The sequence below is a fragment of the Amblyomma americanum genome, chromosome 1 (genome assembly GCF_052857255.1).
Source record: "Amblyomma americanum isolate KBUSLIRL-KWMA chromosome 1, ASM5285725v1, whole genome shotgun sequence".
Taxonomy (NCBI): domain Eukaryota; kingdom Metazoa; phylum Arthropoda; class Arachnida; order Ixodida; family Ixodidae; genus Amblyomma; species Amblyomma americanum.
The window spans coordinates 494,259,063-494,279,116 of record NC_135497.1 but is presented as its reverse complement, the minus strand read 5'-3'; the positions used below and the strand labels follow the sequence as shown (position 1 = coordinate 494,279,116).

At 47.8% G+C, this 20,054-nt stretch overlaps 1 protein-coding gene across 3 annotated transcripts in view; it reads left to right on the top strand.

The window, feature by feature from the left end:
- The window catches only part of LOC144116099 (set1/Ash2 histone methyltransferase complex subunit ASH2-like), a 161,812-nt gene that overhangs the window by 16,759 nt on the left and 124,999 nt on the right, over window positions 1-20,054 (top strand). For all 3 annotated transcript variants that reach the window (XM_077650777.1, XM_077650774.1, XM_077650776.1), the window contains one exon: window positions 16,868-16,956. In XM_077650777.1, coding sequence (XP_077506903.1) covers window positions 16,868-16,956 — 89 coding nt within the window. The remainder of the gene's footprint in view (window positions 1-16,867; window positions 16,957-20,054) is intronic.

The following is a 20,054-nucleotide window of genomic DNA, read 5'->3' as shown; positions in this document are numbered from 1 at the left end:
ATGCTTTCCTTGGTTTTTGGCGACTGTATATGGCTGTCTGTCGGATCTGTGGTGCACAGGGGTATAGCTGATAAAAGTGAGAAATGTTTTAACTAAAGCACCTGTGTGATGTAAATGTATTTCAGTTCTTTGGTTCCCTATTTCGAAGGTTACCTCATGCGATTATAATGGGATGGAGTGTGCATGCCGCTCGGTACAATCAGTACAATCGCTCGGTACAGTCCGGTGCCCCACCTGACCACTCGTGCTGCGCGTGCCACCCTGGAAGACCAGGGGTCTATTCGGCGGAAGCCATGAGTCTTGGACTGTGGACCCCACCCACACTCCACTGTGGTCTTCTTTTTTACAATTGAATGTTTATTCTCTTTCAGAACACTATGTGGCTTTGTATATACAGAGCTTTTTTTTTTATCTTTAATAAATATGGTTAGTGGTACGTCACTCATGCGTGCTATGTCTTGGACAGTGCCTGGACACTAGCACGTGAGCAACACAAACTTTACTTTTTGTGTTTTGTAAATGGTGGTTATAGTTCTCCCCTGCCCTTTCTAGCAGTTGCTGCTCTCTTGATAGCAAATGCTGCGACTGGGTTCTTTTCTTTTTGTATTTTTTAAAACAATTAACTTCTTACTGCATGTCCGCATTCCACGCAGTGGTTGCCATAGGCTCCAGTCCAGATGGAAGCTGATCGCAAGATGTGGACATAGATTTAAGCACACGCTATAGGAAGAATACATTATAAGCAAAACATTGGCCTGCTTACCTTGCACGCCGTACAGCTCTGGGCCAGCGCTGTCTCATTTCGCTCTCGTACAAGCCCATGGGAATCAAAAAAACTTGTCCAGCTTTCCGGCGTTTTTATTGTATCTGTTATGACTATCAGAAATGCAACAGTAAACGGAGCTTCTCCCTTTACTATGCGTTTTTGTTATTGTGGAATGTGTTTGGAGCACATTGGCATTGGATCCAAACAGCCGCTTTTCTGCCACGGCAGCTCCCAGATGATGCCGCATGTATCGCTGAAACTGCAGTGCACGAGGCCGACAGGGGGCATTACTGGAAATCCAGTGTGGCTGCCCTAACGATGATCGGCGGTCACGCTAGCCTTGTGCTGCTTGAAGCTGCTTTGAAGCGTTTGTGCGAGTGTGCTTCCTTAGGCAAAGAAGCTCTCATTGCAAGTCATGTTGTGTGCGATGGCACAGAGACGTGCGTCTATCACTGTTTGGCTGTTGTGATGACCCCCATAATGCGCAGGTCCACACGGGACGGAGAGGCAAAGAGACACCGTATGGCTCAGTTTAAACAAACAGGTATATTCAATAATTACACATGATTAAGATTATACATCAGAGGCTAGGGCGTCCGAGCTTACGTGCCGACGACTTCATGGGGGCGATGGAGTGGCTCCGGAGTTGGGCTCGAGCGGTTGCTGGCAGAAGCTGCACGCCGACGGGCTTCGGCGCTGAAGGCCCTCTTGGCGAACGATGTCGTCCTGAGCGTGCTTGCAGTAGAATTTCAATAGTCGTCCGTTTCTTCGAGGATGGTTCACAAACCCTTCCTCTAGTGTCGTTCGGCTTGGAAGATGAACAGGAGGCGAGCTTGTAGATGATGACAGCAGAGCATAATTTTACAACAGAACAAACTTTGCACTACTTTACTCATCGACCGGGCAGGTTAGTGCCTAAGTAGCATCACATTACATGCTAAGCATGGAGCCCCAGCTCAGACTGGACTGCATCCGTTTACATGTGCTTTTAAGCACTTGATTAACAAAGGACTAAGGGCGGTCATTTCCAGTGGCCCGCCCAAAGCATCAATTCTCCAATCCAAAATAACATGCGAGATGGGGACAACCCCCTTGGGTTGGGCTTAGCCTCGAACCCAGAGTCTGTTAACAATACAAACTAAATAAACAACAAAAACGCCACCACTCTCTCTCAAGTGAGAGTATACACAGGCTCTCTCTTCGGAGCTAATTCACTAGCGCCTGTCTTTCCACATTCTTGGCGAGTACTGCCTGTCCGCCATGACAGGTGTCCGTCACGGCCCTTCTGGGAAGCTGTGGGTGCCTTCCCGGCGATAGCCCACGACAAAGGGGGGGGAGGGAAAGAATGTCGTCTTCGCGGTAGCGCATAGCGTCGGCTGTGGTGCGGCGCGCTCTGGCCCGCTGACAGCTCCCTTGTCCTGGAATGTAACCGGAAATTGGGGAGGATAAAGCCTGTTTCCCCGGGGCGGCGGCGGGTCCGGTTTTTCTGGTCGTCACTCAAAGAGCATGGCTGGGTAATTGATGATGCCGCTGTCACGGGTCTCCGTCTACGCCGCGCCGTCGAACGTGGATCCTCGTAGCACACACGGAATGTCACACTCGCTCACCCTCCAGAAGAATGTTCTCCGAACATTTGAGTCCACGCAGCTCCCCTTGTCTTTCTGAATCGCCTCGCACAGTGCGTCCGACAAAACACTTTTCGCTGCACTCAACACCACTGCACAACACCATATGCCTCCGCTGTCATAACTGGCGTCTCCAGGGGCAGCACTGATCTTCTTTTACAGATAAACATGAAACTCAGCACCCAAGCCTCTCCTTTCTAGTCCAAACTGGACGAAATAAATTTACCACAGTTACAAAGGAGCTCCCACTTCTAGCACGATCACGGCACAGACAAAAATATAGATAACGAAAGGAAGTAGGGCAGGTTCTGCATGCGCTCCGCATGCTCTCCTGTGAAGGTGTTACTTAATGACAGAAAGGTTTAACTATTAACTCCGATAACTTAACACATACGCATATAGCAATGTTATGAGCTGCGGCATTACACAATTCTAACCAGTTCACAACTCCGCTCTGTTTACGCCATTAGTCCGACTTAGCTTTCCGATTTCGCAGCGGATATCGGCCTTCATGAGTCATACTAAGCAAGTCTGTGCCCCTTTGTCTGCTTTGGGACTCGCGAGGGCTCGTGGCAGGAGCCTCTCCTGGCGTTATCTGCGCGGCAACCTCGCGCGCTTCTTCTTCTAGCAATGCATGAAGTAAATCCGGTGGCATTCCGGCCGTCACCTCGGGCGTTTGCCGAACAAATGCAGGAGAGTGCGTTTCTTGCGAACTATCTGCGCGCTCCGCTTCACTTCTGTCCCCATCAAAATCCGCGCTTTCCCTTTCCTCATTTCGTGAATACTGAACCGGTGCCGACTTGAGGCGATTTGCGTGTATCCTTATCAAACGCCGGTTCACGTCTCGGACTCTGAAGTTTACCGGAGAAAGCTTCTCGACAACCTCGCACGGTCCTCTCCACTTCGTCTGGAACTTACGAGCTAGCCCAATCTGCCTTTGGCAGTTTTCAATGTACACGCTGTCCCCCACATCAAACGGCGCGTCTCTAGCACTGCGATCGTGCACCTCCTTCCTGCGCTTCGCCGCTTTCTTTAAGGACTCCTTTGCGATGTCCCTCGCCACTTGCAAGCGCGATTCTAGCTCAACCTTATAGTCGTCCAGTGAAGCGTATGGGACACGACGGGGGCCCTCTGGCACTTCACTAGGCTGGTCCGGGTCTCGGCCGTAGAGAAGAAAGAATGGCGATTCGCCCGTGCTCTCGTGTGCTGCGGAATTGTAGGCAAACATTGCATACGGGAGCCACAAGTCCCAGTCCCGCTGGTCGCGCGAAACAAAATGCGACAGGAACCCGGCCACGGTTTGGTTCAGTCGCTCCACCGCGCCGTTGCAAGCCGGATGGTACGGTGTTGTCTGCTTCTTAGCGATCTTAAGCAGCTCGCAAACTCTCCTCATTAGCTGCGACACGAAGTTCGTTCCCCGATCTGTCAAGAGTTGCCTCGGGGGTCCATGTCGGAGCACGATCTGTTCGACAAATGCTCTTGCAACCGTGTCTGCCTTCTGATCTGGGAGTGCTACCGCTTCCGCGTATTTTGAAAGGTGATCGACAAATACTAAAATGTACTTGTTTCCGGAAGTGGTCGTGGGCAATGGGCCCATTATGTCCATACCTGTCCGCTCGAAGGGAGCCGAAACCTCAGGGAACGGCTGAATTGGAGCTGGTCTTCGTCCCTTGGGTGTTTTTCTTTCGAGACAGGAATGACACTTCGCACAGTAGTCTCTAACATCCTGTCGCATGCCACTCCAAAAGTACAAACGCTCCACACGCCTGCGTGTCTTCGCTACGCCAAAATGACCGGCGCATGGCGCATCGTGAAACGCGCGAAGAACCCTTTCTGTCCACGACCGAGGTATGACGACTCTCTCCCAAGCGTTTTTCTCTGGTCTCCCTTTCCTGGTTGGCCTCGTGCGCCGACACAGGGTGCCGTCTTTGCCAATGAAATAACCTAGCTGTTCGGGGTGAGACGGTGCGTCCTCTAAGCTTTCGATTATTCGCTTCAGGTCCGGATCTTTGCACTGCTCTGTGCGTAATTCGGCGGGGTCGACTACGGGGACAAACTCATCTATAGCTGCCACGGCAGCTGTGCGGCTGAGTGCATCAGCATTCAGATGCGTCTTTCCTGACTTGTGCTCAACTTCAAAGCAGTATTCCTGCAGGTGTAGATTCCATCTAGCGAGTCGCGAGCTAGGGTCCCTGACACTCATCACCCATTTCAGAGGATGGCAGTCTGTGACTAGCTTGAATTTGCGGCCGTAGAGGTAGCATCTGAAGTGCTTTACTGCCCAGACAACGGCGAGGCACTCCCTTTCCGTAGCTCCGTACTTTTGCTCTGTGGGGCTCAGCTGTCGGCTAGCAAAAGCAACGGGATGTTCTTTGCCCTCGATAACCTGAGATAGCACGGCACCAACTGCGAACTTTGACGCATCTGTGGCCATAACGAAGGGCAAACTAAAATCCGGGTGGCGCAACAGCGGTGCACTCATTAGCTTCCTTTTCAGGGCCCCAAAAGCATTCTCCGCGTTTTCGTCCCAGCGAAAGGCGACATTTTTGGCTGTTAAGGCGGTGAGCGGCTTAGCGAGCTTGGCGAACTCCTCTATGTGCCTTCGGTAGTAACCGATCAGGCCGAGAAACTGCCGGACCTGGCGGACGCTAGTCGGGGATGGAAAATCCGAGACACACCTTAGTTTCTCAGGGTCCGGTCGCACGCCGTCAGGTGAAACAACGTGCCCGAGGTATTTCACCTCGTTTTTGAGGAATTGGCACTTAGAGGGCTTCAGCTTGAGACCCGCTGCTCTTAGTCGCACCAAAACCTGCTCAATATCGCGCAAATGGTTATCAAAACTGTCACTGTATATGATAATGTCATCCATATACACGAAGCACAGCCTCCCCAGAAGACCTGCCAGGATAACATCAGCGGTTCTCTGCCAGACAGCAGGGCTGTTGGCCAGACCCATCGGCATTCTTTTCCATTCATAGTGCCCTGAGGACGTGTTGAATGCCGTTTTCTCGGCATCTGCCGGATCCATTGCTATCGCCAGAATCCCGCCGCCATGTCCACTACCGTGAAGTACCTGGCAGAGCCCAGCTGAGAAAGCGTCTCCTGTATATTGGGGATGGGGTATGGATCGATGCGAGTTACGGCATTTAGTTTGCGGTAGTCCACTACCAATCGATACGAGCCATCTGGCTTTTCCACCAATAGTGCTGGTGCTCCCCAGGGTGACTTTGAGTGTTCGACAATGCCGCGATCAATCAGGTCCTGCACCTGCCGCTCCATCTCCTCACGTTGGGAGTAAGGAATCCTGTACGCACGCTGGTAAACGGGCGATGAAGTGCCGGTTTCTATCCTGTGCTTTATAACGCCACAGCAGCCCAAATCCAGGTTGGACGCGGCGAATACCTCCGAGTAGTCGTTCAGCAAACCAGCCAGAGCCTCCCTCTCCCTGGATTTTACGTGAGAAAGATCGAACGACACCTTTGGAGCAGCTGAAGGACTAGCATGCTCTACAGTTGCGAGTACCGTATCGGTGGGCTCACGTTGCTCTATCGCAGAGGTGAAGAAAGCCAATGTTTTGTTCTTGGGAAGGCTCAGTGGCTGCTGGCTACAGTTAACCACCCGTAGGGGCACTCTGTGGGCGTCATTAACTGTCACGAGGCAAGCGGCTGCCTTCAGGCCATTGCTGAGAGAGTCGACCGGCTCAAGCACTCCCACGGCGCCGCTCTCTACATCTGAAGGCACAAACGCGTACAAAATGTGCTCCGACCAAGGAAGGACGACCGCCTCCTCGACCAGCCGGACGGCAACCCGCGAATATACCTTCTCCAATGATCCCACTGTTTGACGGGTGTCAATATCGGTAATGCGAATCTCAGCCCCTCTCCTGTTCAAAAACGGAACTTTTGAGCCGCCCGCATTAACCTCTTCCTCAGAGAATGAGACTACTACCTTCCCTTTTCTCAAAAAATCCTGCCCTAATATACCTGACACTCCGTTTGGCAGAGACACCGTGTCCGGGCATACGTAGCAGGGGTGCTCCAATGCAATTCCGCCGAGAGAAAAGTGTAACCGGTAGAGTCCACTTATGCCAAGAGGATCCCCCGTTATGCCTACAAATTTGGTTGCCATACCACCCGACGCTTCCAACACCTCGCGGTCCCCCTTCCTTCGAAGCGTGTTAAAACTGCTCTCCTTAAGCAATGTCACCTTTGACCCCGTATCTATCAACAATTCCATACAACAACCATTTAACTTGCAACGCACAACAGGGCATGCCTCGTCGGCCACACAAACTACCACCACCTCATCATCTACTGCTCCCTCCCCACGCTCCTCAGGCTGGGGAGGACTAACTAGTTTTTTGACTCGGTATCTGGAGCCCCGCTGTAGGCTTGCTTAGGGCGTGTCTCGCCTGCTTCACTTTGTGGCTCCTCACGGCGCACGTTTTGGCAGAACCTGGCGATGTGTCCGCGACCCTGGCAAGCGAAGCATACGATTTCTTCAAAATCTCGCATACCGCGCCTGTAGCTTTGTGGCGGTCTCCGGTTTCCAGCGAATGGGCGCTGTTGAGCGCGCGCTTCAACCTGGCATTCTACCTGCTGAGATAGCAGCTGTTCTAAGCGATCTAACCGCTCTGTCAAGAGAGCAACCTCAGGGTTGAGCACCGCTCTCTCTATGACGCGTACTCTCGCTGCGGCTGTCGTTAACGCCTCATTTTGTTCCTCATCCAATGCGGCCTCCACGGCTTGGTCGAAATTGCTCGGCTTGCGCGAGAGCACGAACCGGCGCACGGGGTCTTGCAGACCAGCCACGAACAAAGCGGTCATTTCCTCTTTAAGTATATCCTCCGCGTATTTCTTCTTAAGCTGGTCTCCTTCCTCCTCCCTGCTTAACGTATCGCGCGCTAAGCGCTGAAGCCGCGACGCAAACGTTCGCACGTCCTCCCCTACCATCTGTCCGGCGTCACGGAACCTCTGTACTCGCACGTGACGTGGTTCAGTGTCAAAATGCTCAAACGCGAGCTTCTTAAATTCCGCAAATGATTTTGTGGATTTTACTTTTTCGTCTCGCCATGCAAAATCATGAGCAGCTCCTGCCATCTTACACCTCGCCATTCCCAGCATTTGAGCATCGGACCATCCCCCCATTTTCCCAATCTCTTCTAGCATGGAAAAGAAATCGCAGATTGGAACCCCTGTCTTATCTCCCGTAAACGTCGGAATGACGCTTCCTAATGCCAGCATGCTTGCTCCGAGCGACGGCTGTGGAGTGGGAGCTCCCTCAGATACAGTCATTTTTTTTTTTTTTCAAGCCCTCCAGTGCCTCAAGCCTCTCAAATGGGGGTAAAAGTCCCACAATCAGTCCCGTGATTCCCTTTTGATTACAATTTTGAAGTCATGAATGTCACAGCATTCAGAGGACATTTGCTTTTGAGACCCCACTTCTGACACCAGTGTGATGACCCCCATAATGCGCAGGCCCACACGGGACGGAGAGGCAAAGAGACACCGTATGGCTCAGTTTAAACAAACAGGTATATTCAATAATTACACATGATTAAGATTATACATCAGAGGCTAGGGCGTCCGAGCTTACGTGCCGACGACTTCATGGGGGCGATGGAGTGGCTCCGGAGTTGGGCTCGAGCGGTTGCTGGCAGAAGCTGCACGCCGACGGGCTTCGGCGCTGAAGGCCCTCTTGGCGAACGATGTCGTCCTGAGCGTGCTTGCAGTAGAATTTCAATAGTCGTCCGTTTCTTCGAGGATGGTTCACAAACCCTTCCTCTAGTGTCGTTCGGCTTGGAAGATGAACAGGAGGCGAGCTTGTAGATGATGACAGCAGAGCATAATTTTACAACAGAACAAACTTTGCACTACTTTACTCATCGACCGGGCAGGTTAGTGCCTAAGTAGCATCACATTACATGCTAAGCATGGAGCCCCAGCTCAGACTGGACTGCATCCGTTTACATGTGCTTTTAAGCACTTGATTAACAAAGGACTAAGGGCGGTCATTTCCAGTGGCCCGCCCAAAGCATCAATTCTCCAATCCAAAATAACATGCGAGATGGGGACAACCCCCTTGGGTTGGGCTTAGCCTCGAACCCAGAGTCTGTTAACAATACAAACTAAATAAACAACAAAAACGCCACCACTCTCTCTCAAGTGAGAGTATACACAGGCTCTCTCTTCGGAGCTAATTCACTAGCGCCTGTCTTTCCACATTCTTGGCGAGTACTGCCTGTCCGCCATGACAGGTGTCCGTCACGGCCCTTCTGGGAAGCTGTGGGTGCCTTCCCGGCGATAGCCCACGACAAAGGGGGGGGAGGGAAAGAATGTCGTCTTCGCGGTAGCGCATAGCGTCGGCTGTGGTGCGGCGCGCTCTGGCCCGCTGACAGCTCCCTTGTCCTGGAATGTAACCGGAAATTGGGGAGGATAAAGCCTGTTTCCCCGGGGCGGCGGCGGGTCCGGTTTTTCTGGTCGTCACTCAAAGAGCATGGCTGGGTAATTGATGATGCCGCTGTCACGGGTCTCCGTCTACGCCGCGCCGTCGAACGTGGATCCTCGTAGCGCACACGGAATGTCACACTGTTGACAGCGTGCTGTGGGTGAGGAGGGAGAGAAGGGAAACAAATGCATGGAGAGAAAACACGAGCTCTTATCCGGCTTATAGTATTTGCATTTGTAGGTGTCGCAGGCGCGTATTGGTGCACGTACGCATGTGCTAGGTCTTCAGCCACTCAGCTCAGCATATACACCACCACATCTGGCTGCCTAGACAATCAGAACACAAAAATTGGTTGCACACCAGGCATACAAAGTGGCAATGCTAATCAGCAGTGCACATTTTAGCACTGCTCATTTCTTTTGGAGCTCCCTGCAGGGGGGGCATATGCAGCTTGCAGGCGTCGGTGAGTGGCGACACCCCGGGTTCCCGAGCATCCGCAGGGACATCCCCGCAAGGGGATGATGGTGAACCGTGCATCACCACGGACCCGAGCACCCGCGCCTCGCCGTGCGTGGCATCGCCGTGTCTGGGGAAAAGAGGCTCCTGGTGGTTGAGCCGATGCCGAGCGTTTGGACCTTTAAGGCCCCTCAGCGGAGGCAACACACCACTTTGGCCCCAGCTTCCTGTAGACGGCACCTCCGGCCTGACCCGACCGGGGGAAATCGGCAGTCGCGTTTTCCTGTCCTCCTCTGCATCTTTTACTTTCCTATCTTCTTTCTGACTGCTGTCCTGTCTCCTCGTCGTTTCTTGGTTTTTTCATTTCTTCATGGGCGGCTAGGGTGAACCTTGTGTGTCGAACTACCCTGGGTTTCGTCATATTTGGTTATAGTTGAGGTGTACAGCTGGCGTGGGCAGGACTTGCGTGCAAGTTGCTGTCCCGTCCCCTTGTTGGGCTCCGTGGTGGGTGGCTGGCACCGTGGCTGAAAAACTAAATTTTTTTATGGCTCCCCTCTATTCCCAACCTGATCGCTCTCTAAAAAGAGGGTGGTACGATGAAGATTTTTTTCAAAAAAGAAAAGTGTCATTCCCAAAATTTCATGTCATTCACAGCAAAGCTGAAGAACAACAAGCAAGACTGATTTCCCCATTCTTGGTAGCAAAGTGCCTGACAGATACCATGGGGTTTGGGTACAAGGTATCAAAAATGGCTAGTGGCGACTTACTGCTCGAAATACGTTACACCTTCCAGCACTCGAAACTTGCAAACATTGTATCGATAGGGGAGATTCCTGTCTCCATCACATCACACCGATCTTTGAACACAGACCGAGGCATCATATCAGATATTGATTTTGTTCACCTCTCTGAAAAAGAAATGCTTGAAGGCCTTGCCGACCAAGATGTCATAAATGTTCAGCGGATAAAGATCCGGAAGGATAACAGGGAAATAGATACGAAACACATGATCCTCACTTTCAACACCAGCATACTACCTGAAAGCATTGAAGTCGGGTACCTGAAAATAAATGTAAGGCCATATATACCCAACCCACGCAGATGTTTCAGTTGCCAGAGGTTTGGCCACGGCTCACAGAGTTGTTGCAGCCGCAAAACTTGCGCGAAATGCTCCTCGAAGGACCACCAGTCAGATGAATTTGTTGCTGCTCCGCGGTGCACTAATTGTGAGGGAGACCATGCTGCATACTCCAGGGCTTGTGTGTCCTGGAAAAAAGAAAAAGAAATAATTACTCTGAAAACCACTGAAAACATTTCTTTCAAGGAAGCGAGAAGGCGATATGCCGAAACAAACCGATTCTCCTCCACTGCAAAAATAACCTTCGCCGATGTGGTGCGTGGGCGCGGCGCATCACACCAGGCTTCGGCACCTGTCCAGGCCGCACGTAGTGGGCCTATGGCAGGGCCATCCGCGCCCCCTGGTGGAGTAGCTGATACTACTCCGCCAACCCCAAAGCAGGCTGCGCAGACCCCCGGGTCAGCGGGCCTCAAGGCCTCTTCCCACAGGTCGAGGTCTAACTCAAAAGTCAGCGTACATCCTGCACGGTCGTCCAGCGCCTCTGCTGAGGCGATGGACACGACCCAGGGCAGCCCCGTGCCGTCCACATCGGACGGACGGCGGAGGTCTTTGGATCGATCAAAAAAATGTGAGGCTCCGAGTCAAGGGGCCAAATCAAAGTTAATCTAATTTTATCTGCACACACGCACACAATATTAAGATGGCTTTCATAATACACTCGAACTGCAGAGGTCTCGTAAATAACTATAACGACATAAAAGACATTTTAAACACAATTTCCCCTATTGCTTTATGTGTGCAGGAAACCAATCTAGGCCCTCAGCACACAAAGGTGCTAAAGAAGTATACTGTCTTCCGCCGTGACCGAGAGGGGGCGAACAGACTCTCGGGAGGCGTAGGAATCATTGTGCAACCTGGCGTAGCAGCTAGCGAGGTCAAATTCAAAACTAGGTTCGAAGCCGTAGCAGCCACCGTGGTTGGTTACAAAACCATTACAATTTGTAGCGTATATCTTCAACCACATCTCGAAGTAAGACAGCATGAATTAGAGAGCCTTTTACAACAGTTACCGGAGCCATACTTGATAGTTGGCGATTTTAATGCATACTCTTGTTTCTGGGGCAGTGAGAAAACCGATAGCAGAGGTCAGGTTATTGAGGATTTTATACTATCCAACAATATTTGTTTATTGAACACCGGTAAACCTACTTATTGCTCCCCTAGTTCAGGAAAAATGAGTGTTTTAGATTTGTCTTTTAGCTCTCCTTCAATTTTTAACGATTTTAAATGGGATGTCTTAGACAACCTGTACGGAAGCGATCATCTCCCTGTTAAAATCTGCCTGTCATCCCCACCATCAGTCACCCAGACAAAACCACCGTGTTGGAAGCTCAATTTAGCAGACTGGCAGCTGTTTAGAACAGCAGCCATGTTAGAAAATATTACGTTAGAAAATCTTAATCTCAATGAAATAAATGAAAAATTCACAAATTGCATTCTTTCTGCCGCACGCTTGGCTATCACCCAATCTTCAGGAATAGTACAACGCAACCATAAAATGTGGTGGACACGAGATTGCAAAGAAGCAAAAAAACAACAAAATAAAGCTTGGAGTATATTTCGCCGATACCCCACACAGGAGAACCTTATAAACTTTAAAAAAGCAAGAGCAAAAGCGCGGTACATACGTCAAAATGCCGAAAAATCATCCTGGCAGCGTTTCATTTCCTCGATAAACAGCCAAGTCTCTTCGAAAAAAATGTGGGAGGCAGTACAGAAAATGGATGGTCGCTACTCTCCATTCACAGTTCCTCTTCTGACCGCCCCTGGTGTACAGACAAATATAAAAGAACAAGCAGACATATTCGGCGAACATTTTTCCACTGTATCTAGTTCCTCTAACTATACAGAATCATTTTTAAAATATAAAAACACAGCCGAAAAAGAAAGACTGCTGATAAAGGGCAGTGCTCACGAAGCATATAATAGCCCATTTACACTACAAGAAATTAACAGTGTACTTTCTTCGGGTAAACAGACTGCACCAGGACCAGATGAAGTTCATTACGAAATGCTTGCCCACTTGTCCGCACATGCTGTAGACTCGCTTCTGAAATTTTTTAACAAAATATGGTTATCAGGAGAGATTCGAGAGGCATGGAAAAAGGCCATTATTGTACCGTTGAAGCCGGGAAAAGTACCTACCTCCCCTGTCAATTACAGACCTATAGCCCTAACAAGCGTACTTGCCAAATCTTTAGAAAACGTCCTTAACATTAGGTTAATGTTTATATTACAATCCCGTGATCTTCTTGACATCCATCAGTGTGGGTTTAAAAAGGTGCGCTCTACAACCGACCGTCTAGTCCGCCTAGAGAACACAGTCCGAGAAGCATTTTTACACAAGCAACACTGCCTTGCGGCCTTTTTCGATTTAGAGAAAGCCTATGACACCACATGGAGGTTTGGCATACTGCGGGACCTTGGAGACCTCGGAATCCGTGGTAGAATGCTAAAATGTTTGAGTGACTTTTTGACCAACCGTTATTTCAAGTACGCCTGGGTGCCACTCTTTCTAAGAATTTCATTCAAGAGAACGGCGTGCCTCAGGGGTGCATTTTAAGCACCACGCTTTTTATAGTAAAAATGAATTCCCTAACAAAACAAATCCCAAAGTCTTTCATGTATTCAGTCTACGTAGACGATCTCCAAATTGCTTGCACATGCTCTAGCGTTACATCGTGTGAGAGGCAAATACAGATGAAAGTAAATAAACTAACGAAATGGGCAGACAAAAACGGTTTCAAGTTTTCTACGCAAAAGTCAGTAGCTGTTCTTTTTTCGCTTAGAAGAGAACTGCACACTGATCCCTCCCTGTATTTAAATGAAGTCGCACTACCAATTAAAGATGATCACAAATTTCTAGGAATGACTTACGACAAAAAGCTCACATTCCTACTACACATAAACATACTCAAAAAGAAAGCTTCTAAATCTCTGAATATACTAAAAGTACTTTCACGAAAACATTGGTGTTCCGATAGGACTTGTCTTTTACGGATTCATTGCTCTGTAGTACGTTCTACATTAGATTACGGATGCATAGTTTATGGATCAGCGAGGCAATCATACCTTAAACGGCTAGACCCAGTACACAATTTAGGCTTGCGTCTTTCCACCGGTGCATACAGGATGTCACCGATAAACAGTCTTTATGTGGAAGCCAACGAGCTGTAGCTTACAGAGAGAAGAACCATGCTCACTTGCTCGTACGTTTTAAAAATCCGTTCACTACCTAAACATATCTGTCACCAAATTGTCACAAAGTGCCCATCTAGAACACTATTTAACAACAAACCATTAGCTATAAAGCCACTTCTCCTGCGTTTTGAAGATATGTGCAAAAACCTCGGCGTAATGGATGCATTACGTGGTGTTGCTCGAAGACGTGGTCCACTGCCTCCATGGTTCAATTTTCCTGTAATCTGTGACCTCACTCTTGCACATTTCCGTAAAAAGCGAACTCCACAGCAACATATATTGCAAGAATTCCGTGCCCTTGAAGAGAAATAGAGTAGTTTTACAGAATTTTATACTGATGGATCAAATACAGATGGTTGCGTAGGAAGCGCAGCGGTGCGAGGAAATTCGGAGCAAATAGTAAGACTACCACAGTGTTCCTCTATCTTCACTGCGGAGTGCTACGCAGTATGGGTGACCACAGAAAAAATACTAAGTGAGAACCTCAAAAATGCTGTTAATTAAACAGACTCCTTAAGTGTAGTTAGAGCTCTCCATTCTAAAAATGCAAGCTCCCCTCTGCTTGGTGACATCATACACAACATAGTAACTGCCACAGCTCAAGGACAAAATATAAAACTGTGCCCTGGTCCCGAGTCATGTGGGAATAAAAGGCAATGATAGAGCAGATGTGTGTGCTGGTAAAGCTCGTGGCAAGGAAATAATGAAAGTAAATATGCCGTTTAATGATTGCATGAAATTAGTAGCAAGGAAACTAAGAAAAAAATGGCAGTCGGCTTGGAACAATGAGGTAAAAAATAAACTACACTTGGTAAAACCAGTTTTAGGTGAATTTAAGTCGTGTGTGCACCAAGAACGTTTTAAGGAAGTGGTCTTATGCCGTCTCCGAATAGGCCACACGCACCTTACGCACAACTTCCTACTAACAAAAGAAGACAAACCTGTTTGCCAAGAATGTGGAGATGAACTCACGGTTAACCACATTTTATTCTCTTGTGTAGAACTGGATGAACTAAGAAAAACGTATTTTACTGAATTTTATAATAAATGCATTCCTTTTCATCCTGCACTGCTTTTAGGAGATGATGCAATTGTTAATATATCATGTGTTTTTAGCTTTCTTAACGAAACGGGATTTCTCAAGAGACTCTAAATTTTTACCCACTGGTTTGTTTGAATTTTAGTACACCTCAGCCAATTTCTCAGGCCTGAGAAGAAAGCTGGGTCTTTTATTTTGATTGGTTGGGAGCCTCGATATCCTTCCGCAGCCAAGGAAGGCTACTGAGGTTACCCGGCCCTCTTTAAAGCTTTTACTTGTAGCCATTTATAAAATTTGTGAATGTGTTCACTGGGTAATATTAATGTTTGAGGGCCGCTAGAGCAAGGATGATTCTTGCATTTCTATAATATTCAACAAAAGACTTTTCCTTTACCTTGTTCTTGGCGCATGATGGCCTCAGTTGCCGATGTGCCATAAAACACAGCACAACAAACACATTTCTTTTGGAGCATTGCGGGTAGGCAGTGATTTTGACTGATGTAAATATTTTTCAGCAGCGACCGCTTGACAAGCTAGGCAGCTCCGGATTTAAAGTGAAGCCGTACTTCCTCGGTGCCATAGACGCTGCAGATGTAGCTCCACGTCTTGGTAAAGTTCAGTACACATTCCAAATTTAGTGCATGTCTGGTCATTTCTTGTTGCAAGCGTTGCATACACTGAATCAAGCAGGGAACAGTTTTAATTTCTTACAAAACACCTCTATGGTCAAGTGGTCGCTGCTGAGAAATGCTGCCCTCACGAGTGCTGCCTTTTCTTTCTTTTGCATATTTAGGGAGGAAAATTTCCATGGGTAACAACGTTGGCATCGTAGTGTGTTGTAATTAAAAACTCCGTCTACTGACATGCAGACTATTATGTATGCAGGCTGGTTGTGTGGTTTTTCAGTCAGGTAGATTGGGTTATTTTTAGGGGTGTGCGAATATTGAAGTTTTCAAATATGAATAAAATTTGAATATGAAGAAGAAATGCATACGAATATTGGATGAAATATCTGTTCAGTATGAAAAATTACTTCAGGAAAAGATAAGTAGGCATATATTGTTGACCTTAATTTTTCAAAATAGTGTATAGTCTTTGCAGCTGAAATAAACGAAACTAGACTGACTCATTGCCATGCGAAAAAAAAACAAACAAACATTGTATGCTTTGAAATGTATGCTGCTTTTTGAAGCAGCAAAGCAGTACACAACCTGTAATGTCATTGTGCAAAATAAGGAACAAAATGAAATTGACACATGATTAGCAATGTCAGGGAACATGATGGATAGTAAAACCTCTGAAATTTAAGGGAAAACAACGCAGACGTAAGCAAGGCAGTTTGGAAGACAGCATTAAAAAGTGCCATGCCGCTGTGCTTGGACAGCTGGCGACAGTGGCATGGCTGAGAAGCCTGGCAATTTTTTGGCCTAGAGACAGGGCCCTCTGATTCTCGTCCCATCTGCTATAATGCACACATGACAGGTTGCTATGCATCAAGTGATATGCGGGTTTTTTTTGCATTATAACTTGCCCTTGACTCGATTGCCCTTTGGAGACCTATGCGAAATCCTGCTAGTGGGCTCTCCCGCATGTACTAGTTGTCCAAAATGAGATGGTGGAGCTCGCACTAGAAGAGCTGTGAAGGCAAAAGGACGAGTGCCATGGATCTTGGGCTGAAGTATGTTACACATTATGAGGGATCAAACATAAAACTGTGCGCTTTCTGGCGATTGTTCGAGATGAGTGGTCGGCCATGTTATTCTCACCGCATGTGTAATTTCGCACTAGGTTTAAGCCTGGCAGCATAGCTGTGGGATCAGTCCATGCAATAAACCATGTTGAAGAAAGCAAAGAGGTTGCTGTTGTAGTGCTTTCTGGACATTTTATGCTTGATTCTCGGGTAATTTGCTTAGTTACTTTGGTTTCGCCATTGTCGGATTTATAAGTCTGGACGGTATTGGATGCTGCTGAATGTTTGGAAACTTTCAGAAATTCTCGAGTATCAATTTCTCGGAATAAATATGAACTGAATAACAAACATATCAGAATATTTGCACTAAGGCGTGTTGGCATAGGTGCCCTCATGAGGTAGGTTTGAGGGGCTGTACAGTGAGCGCTGTCACTCTTTTGGCCCCGGTCTGTGTGTTTTTGTTATGGCATTGCTCTTTATGAGCGTGTAAATTTGTATTTTGCAGGAAATCACTTCCATTCATGACCAACTACACCTTTACTTGCAAACTGTGCAATCCATCTGGCAATGAAAGCTTCTCGAAAAAACAGTCGAGTGAGTAGTACTTTCCATTTTTTACCTTTGTTTTAGCGGTGGCTGTGCAGTTTGGTTGCTGTGTTTAGGCATGATCCTGGCCATAGTTGCTGCTTTGGTATATAGATCATGAATAGACATGATAAAGTCATGCATGCTGTCCATTGTCGTCAGCCACCATGGTTTCTTGCCTATTTTGACTGGAATAGTTGGGGAATTTGAAAGTAAACATGCAGGTGCTGAGGTCAAGTCAGTTGGAAAGTTTGTGTAAGGAGAGCCGAGTGTTGTGCGCTGCAGAGAAAGCGTTCATTGCACATTAATTGTCAGTGCCTCCTGAACTCCTTGACCTTGCCATACTCAAAGGCGCAAGGTCAGCGTCCCGACAAACTTGAGTGCTAGTGTTGAAGGAAAAGTGTTAGTCAAAGTGTACTGTGCATGTAAAACAAAGCTGTAGCTAGTTATAAGCCATAGGGGTGTTTTTGGAAGAGAACCCCTCCAGGCTGACTGGAGGGGTTTTGTGTGCCAGTATAGACCGTTTTCATGGGCTGTGTATACACTGCACTGAACTTGGTTGCTTTCTTGCACTTCCAGCACATTTTAACAGCACAGTGTTCAGGTATACATGCGGAGCATGAGTATGGTCATGACAATGAGTGGTGTCCTCGCTAACTGTAGTTGCTTTACTGCTTTGCTGGTGGGGCCATTTTATGCAGGTTGTGCCGCATTAAAGAACAGCACGTTCAGCTTCACCTCAATGTTTCCTGTCCCAGGCATGCTGCACACTTCAGTTACAAATGCACAGAGAAAATTTCCTCCCACCGTTGTGTGCAGAGCATGGCCTCTTCAATGAGGCACAAACTGATTCTTTATGCGTACATGGCAAATTTGAGCTGTGCATGCCATACTAATACGAAGCACGCTTCAGCAATAAAGCCTCTTTCGCACCTAACCTAGCAAAAATTGAGAGTTTCTGAATACCTACACCAGCAAACGCCACTGATATGCTCGCGCTAAGCCCCCAAGGAATATTAAAATTTTCTCTACAGAACGCACAAGAAGAGTTTCAATGGACAAGAGTCCTCTTTATTATTTTGGCTGCGCCTGTATATGCTTTGATGAGGAGAGCTCAGGAGAGTTATGTACAGATTTGAGCCTTCATCATCATCAGCCTGACTATGCCCACTGCAGGACAAAGGCCTCTCCCATATCTCTCCAGTTAACCCTGTCCTGCGCCAGCTCCGATTAACCTGTCCCCTAAAACTTCTTAACCTCATCCGCCCACCTAACTTTCTGCCGCCCCCTGTTATGCTTCCCTTCCCTTGGAATCCAGTCGGTCACCCTTACAGACCATCGGTTATCTTGCCTTCGCATTACATTACAGATTCCTTTTATTCTGTATTGGTGATTTTATACCCAAAGGCCGTTGAAGTAAGACCACTTTGACATAGCCTGAGAGTGACAACTCATCCACTTGCATTGCTGCTTGTCTGGCCAGCGACATTAACCGATATACAGTTGATTGTGAGATCAGCGCAAGAAACTTTCAAAAGGCCATGATTGCATAGCTAGCAGCTGTGACATGTAACTAGATGGCAGTACTTGTGGAACATGGCGGCACCCATGAGGCAGTTTTGCCTGTCCTCTTTGCTTTCAAGTGTTTATTCAGCTGCTGTCAAGCTTTTATGAGGTGACAGAGAAGAGCACTTGTGAACAGTCGCACATCGAGCGCTTCCGTAGCTAGCCATTACTTTCCATTTTTTCCGTACCCCCATTCACGCAGTCTTGCTAGTGTGTTCATTTCTGTAAAGTGGTGACTTTATGGCTACTTTGTTGTGTTACCTGAAATCATTTTCAGACAATAATGAAATCAAACGTTTCATCTAATCTTTGTGGCTGTGGTGGTGTTCTACTGAGCACTGCGTCACAGGTTTAATGCTAGTTCGATGAAAGTGAACAGCAAGAATGTTCATTTACTGAGATTTCCATGCATGCAAAGGAACTTGAGATTGAAACCACTAGGGCGTCCACCCTGTAACCTTGGCTCTGGCACCTAAAGCATTGTTGATTGTCATGTCATGTGTCACTGGAGTTTGAATAACTGAAAGCATTGTAATTCACATCATTTATTCTCTTTTACTTGGTGGAAGTACCTGGTGCATGAGGTATTTGAGAGCACTATTCCCTGTCGCCATAGGTACCAGCAGTCTCACCACACAAAATCTAAGCACGCAGCTTCTTGTGCATTGACACCACATCATTCATACTGCACAGTTTGTTTCAAGATGGAAGTTTACAGGTTGCTGCAGGAAATGAAGCGCCATGCAGTCCTCGTTGCCCTGACCGCACTCTGCAGCAACTTGGAAATTGCCACCTATCTGAACGTAGCGAAGTCTTTCATTTACTAGGTGCGGAAAGAACTGATGTGCTCTGACGGTGATGTGGCATCTGTGGCGAAAACGAAAAAGCACAGTCAATGGTCAGATGTCACCAGAATGTGTGATTTTCTCCAGCTGCTGCAAGTCATCATAGCTGATGACTCAGGAAAGTCGATGAGGGCCATTCCTAAAGCGCTCCAAGTCGCATGGTTGACTGTCAGGCTCGCTGTGCACAAGTACTTGAGGTACCATACCTATATCATGGCATCTAACCCCACAGACAGAATAGAACTGGCAGAACTATCAAAGTTAATAAGCGAAAGGTAGCCGACATAAGGAAGTCTAATATGGAGAGAATCAAGCATGCTATAAAGAACGGAGGTAGCCTAAAAGCCATGAAGGAGAAACTAGGCATAGGCAAAAACCAGATGTATTTGTTAAGAGACAAAGAGGGCAATGTCATTTGCAATATGGATGAGACAGTTAAAGTAGCCGAAGAATTCTGCACAAATCTATACAGTCTTCGATGTAATCGGGACGTTATGGAAGAGGCAGTAGCGCATCACACTGGAACATCCCGTCATTAACGAAAGAGGAAGTAAAGAAAGCCTTGGGAGCAGTGCAAAGGGAAAAAGCAGCTGGTGAGTTTCAGGTAGCAGCAGATCTGTGAAGGATGGTGGGGAGATTGTGCTAGAAAGACTTGCCACCCTATATACGCAATGTCTTATGACCTCGACCGTACCA